The following is a 4,346-nucleotide window of genomic DNA, read 5'->3' as shown; positions in this document are numbered from 1 at the left end:
GGATATTGTATTGACTGGACCAATTATACACACCGTTTCTTTCAGCTATTACGTCGTGTACAGTGTGTATAGTGTGGATCTGAGCTGAAATCAAGAAGTTGGCTGGAAACTTAAGAGTCGACCTAAATGGAAAGCCTACTAGAACCGTTTTCTTTCTTGTGTTTTTATCCATTGGTTGCATCAAGCATTTAACAGCAACATTATACTAAATATGCACACTAAATAAAAGGTCTACTTTCATTTTTAAAATGTGCATGAGGTGGTGAAGGAAATCTTACTATTGAGTAAGTCAGCACTTCAAAGAGGGCTCAAAAAAAGAAAAAAATCAAGACGTATCAGTAAGTAATTTTCAACGGAGCTTATTCATTCCTTTTGAGGACGTCTGTAGCTTTCCCGAGGTAAACAAGTGCCTGGAACATGACAACGTGGGGGCCCGCAGCGAGGAGAGAGCACGTTGCTTCCTGTCAGGTTTCCTGGCTCTGCAGCACAGGCCCAGAGGGGCACAAAGACAAGCACGTGGGTCCTGGGGCTTGGGGGGGGGGGGCAGCACTTTGCCGGAGAACAAGGCTACACCTGCCGTGACCTGGCTGAATGCAACCTGCTTCTCTAGCCATGACCATGGCGGCAAGATGCCTCCCAGCAGTCACACGCCACACAATACACTTCCTCATCTCTCAGCAGAGGATCAGCTGCTTTAATCTCAGGAGGTAACGAGGGGTTTTTAAACTGATTAAATCAGCTTAGTTCATACGAAGTCTATTATGAACTCAATATTCAATTAAAACAATTTCCAAAGCAAAATCTGACAAAATCCTCTCTTAAAAGTCATTTAGATGATAGGTTCTTAACATTAGGCAAATTAAATCCATCTCATAGTTAGTGTTGTCCAAACGGTCAGAAACAGTTGAACATGTTCGCTGAGACAAAACCTGCTTTATGTGCTACTCATGTTTTCCAGGATCATAAACAGCAGAAGCTAGAAAGCAATTAATGTGAGCCTCACATTCCTATTTATTTTATTTCTTTTACTTCAATGGCTGCACACAGGCAAAGGTTGAACATGTCATCACAAACGTTTTAAGTAAAGTTCAAAAATAATACTTCAAAATCCATTTATTTGTGGATAATATATATGACAAATCTAGTGAAGATAAAGACAATTAGAACTTTTCACCCCTAATCAACCAGAAAAATACTTATATTGTAAAAAGGGAATTTTAATTCGTGTCCAGAGGCATTGTTATAAATCTGTGCTGAATAATTTAAAACCACGTTGGAGGTTAACACAAAGTTGAGAGAATCAAGTCTCAGCTACTGAGAAGTGGATCACAGTAGATGAAGTGTTCATTTTGAAGTCACTGCAGAAATTCAACTTTAGAAAGAACCTATGTTCTTGTCATGTGTTATCATGTCATGTGTTAAGTGCGGTTATGGTTATTATGCTTGATGTGGTTGATAAGGATGTGAAGTGCATACTTTTATAAACAGATACTGTGGAAAGTCCTCTAAATTGGGTGGATAGAGAATTTTATTCACCAACATTGGCTGGAGGCTTGCAGTAAGCTTGCCTCTCTGTGCTGGTCAATGCTACACCAGGAAAGAAAATTTCCAGGTACAAAGATGACTAGGGCACAGGGCATTTTGGGAAAGGTAAGCACACACTAGCTCTCAAGACTCCAGAAGCAAGCCCACAGGAGGCACCGTCTTCCAGGGCCAGAGCAGCGGCAGCTGGGCAGCGCCCGGAGGAATGGGTGCTGTCTGAGCATGTCTCAGTGCTCCCGAGGTGGCCGGACTCTTTCAGGAAACCCGGTCTTTGGTACACCAAGCAGTGCACCTCACCGGGTCCACTCACTCCCACGCACAGAAGGCAAGCACGGTGCAGCTTTGTGAAGGCGCAAGTGAGATTTCACTTCCTGCTACTAGAGGAGGAAAATGGGAGACGGGAAGCTGCCCACTTGGCAGATGACTGGTTATGGAGGAGCTACACGCCAGGTGAGCAGAAGAGGGGGCCATTTAACAGAATGTGTTAGCGTGGATCGGTAAAGCCCTATGCGGGTACCCTCACCCGAAGTTCAGAAGAAGCTTAGTTCAGACAATCAGCACATCACCTCCTCTGGAAATCAGAAGGACCAGATTGCCTAGGGGGAGAGACCCCTTGCTTGCACCCTACGCCTTCCTTGGAAGAGGCCAAATTGAAATTCTAGTTAAAAATATTTCTACCAGTGAGCCAAGGAACTACAGTTTGATTTACATCCTGATAGTGAGCTGTGATTGTGGTTATCATGTTAGGCAACCCAACTATTATTTTTCTCTTATTTGTTTTTAAGGAGTTTTACAAAGGGAAATGGAAAAATATGTGTGTTGTCTGTGCAAAATCAGATTAAGTATGTTTTTTCTTTTCCCTGGGACAGAACCAACAGTGCCCAGCACTGAACGTATAGGAATGTGTCACAACAAATAATCAGGTGACAGGATTCCTCGCCACACAGTGTGCCTTCAAAAACTGTGCCGTCGACACGGTGCACATTTCTCATGGACTAGATAGGCAGGGCCATTAAAAGGAAGCTGATTCCTTGTGCCTCAGTGACAGAGAAGTCGAGAAAACAATAATGAGACTGAACAAGGGATTAAAAGGGAGGGTAAAAAATCAGAGGGGAAAGAACAGAGAATTTAGAAAGCCAGAGAGAGAGAGATGGGGGGAGGGTGGGGAGAGAGAAAGAAAGAAAGAAAAAGCAAGTCATGTGACTGTAGAAGCCCACCCCCAATCCCCCACCGCTCCCCCCACCTGCCATTTGGAGTGCTAGTTGCCCGATCTGCAAGGACAGACCGCTGCCCTAAAGTGACCAACAGCGAGAGCTCCGGCAGGTCTCCTCTTCACTCTCCCTCCTGTTAAGACCGTTTCCAAAACCAACCAGCAAAGGGTAAAGAATTCTTTAGAGTGCAATTAGTGTTTTCCACGTCCACCTTCAAAAGCATGATGCTCTTCATGGGCTAAAGGACAGAAAAAAACAAAAAAGGGAAAAAGGAAAGAAAACTTTAAGCAAAGGATGGGGAACCCTCCTCTAGGTAACTCAATCGTTTCCCCAAATGTTGGCAAGAACTCAAATACATTTTTGCCAGTAACTCTTAGTGCCTACCTGCATTTCCTGAGACACATAATAATGGAATTAAAACAAGGAATAAACAAGCAATGGTCATGCCGTCTGCTCCTTCTTGCTATGCTGCACAGGCTGACTGGAGGGGTTGTGTTGGGCCGCAGGCAGAAGCTGCAGGGGACAATGTGGCCCACAGAATGCCCAGGGTGATGGCCGGACTGCAGCTACCGGAGCTCACTCACTGCCACCAAGTCGATGCCAACTCACCACCCTGTGAGACAGGGTCTTATGTTTCTGAGACTGCCACTCTTTCTGGGGGTAGAGAGCCCCTGTGGGTTTCTGAGACTGCCACTCTTTCTGGGGGTAGAGAGCCCCTGTGGGTTTCTGAGACTGTCACTCTTTCTGGGGGTAGAGAGCCCCTGTGGGTTTCTGAGACTGCCACTCTTTCTGGGGGTAGAAAGGCCAATCTTTCTCCCTCGGAACTGGCAGGTTGTTCCAAACTGCTGCCCTTGCAGTTAGCAGCCCAGTGAGTAACCAACCACATGCCACCAGGGCTCCTCTGACCCAGTGCAGGCTGCCCAAATGCCTCCCTTTAGAAATCAACTAAAACAACACAAAAATCAAACCAAGAGCAACATAAGGGTGGTATGATGGCCACCCCCATCTCTGAACCCTGACTCTGGGAAAGGACATTTCATAACATTGGTGGGTTCTTTTATGCCCACTTCAGTTGCACTTTAAACATCTGTAGACTTTCAGCGTGACTATCGGGTTTGCAAGTTTACTCCTGACAATGAGGAACTCTAGATTTAACAGTTTGTGCTATGAAACTATTTCCAAAGGCCTATAGTTTCTTTTCAAGTGGAGCCTGGGGCAAAAGTGAGAGTGTTAGGAAACACCGAGCATTTCCTTCAAGGCACAAGTCCTTGTGAAGTCCACTCTCTGCCCTTGGCTGTCATGAAGCAGAGTCAGGCCAGACCCCTTTTTCTTCAGCTGCACACGACACTGAAATTTGGGCTGACAGGACCCATCCAAGTCAACTCAGGATCGGGTATACTGTGTCCCGAGAAAGTCTCACCCCTCCCCAAGAGGACAAAGATGGAGGGGGCCCTTTGATAGCTTTTTACAAAGTATGTTTCCATCTGTTGATTTTGACTCAGGTGACCCCGTGAGTCAGAGTGAAACTGCGCCACGGGTCTTCAGTAGGTGACTTTTCAGAAACACATGGCAAGGCCTTTCTTCTGGGGGGGG

The 4,346-nt window shown here is 45.7% G+C and overlaps 1 protein-coding gene across 2 annotated transcripts in view; it reads right to left on the bottom strand.

The window, feature by feature from the left end:
- Positions 1-987: 987 nt before the first annotated feature.
- The window catches only part of EIF4E3 (eukaryotic translation initiation factor 4E family member 3), a 107,373-nt gene continuing 104,014 nt past the window's right edge, over positions 988-4,346 (bottom strand). For both annotated transcript variants that reach the window (XM_045289974.1, XM_045289975.1), the window contains one exon: positions 988-2,991. In XM_045289974.1, coding sequence (XP_045145909.1) covers positions 2,945-2,991 — 47 coding nt within the window. In that variant the 3' untranslated portion in view covers positions 988-2,944. The remainder of the gene's footprint in view (positions 2,992-4,346) is intronic.

Source organism: Echinops telfairi, unplaced genomic scaffold (assembly GCF_000313985.2).
Source record: "Echinops telfairi isolate 266 unplaced genomic scaffold, ASM31398v2 ScPeMD7_31;HRSCAF=116, whole genome shotgun sequence".
Lineage (NCBI taxonomy): Eukaryota > Metazoa > Chordata > Mammalia > Afrosoricida > Tenrecidae > Echinops > Echinops telfairi.
This window is presented reverse-complemented; position numbering and strand designations above follow the sequence as displayed.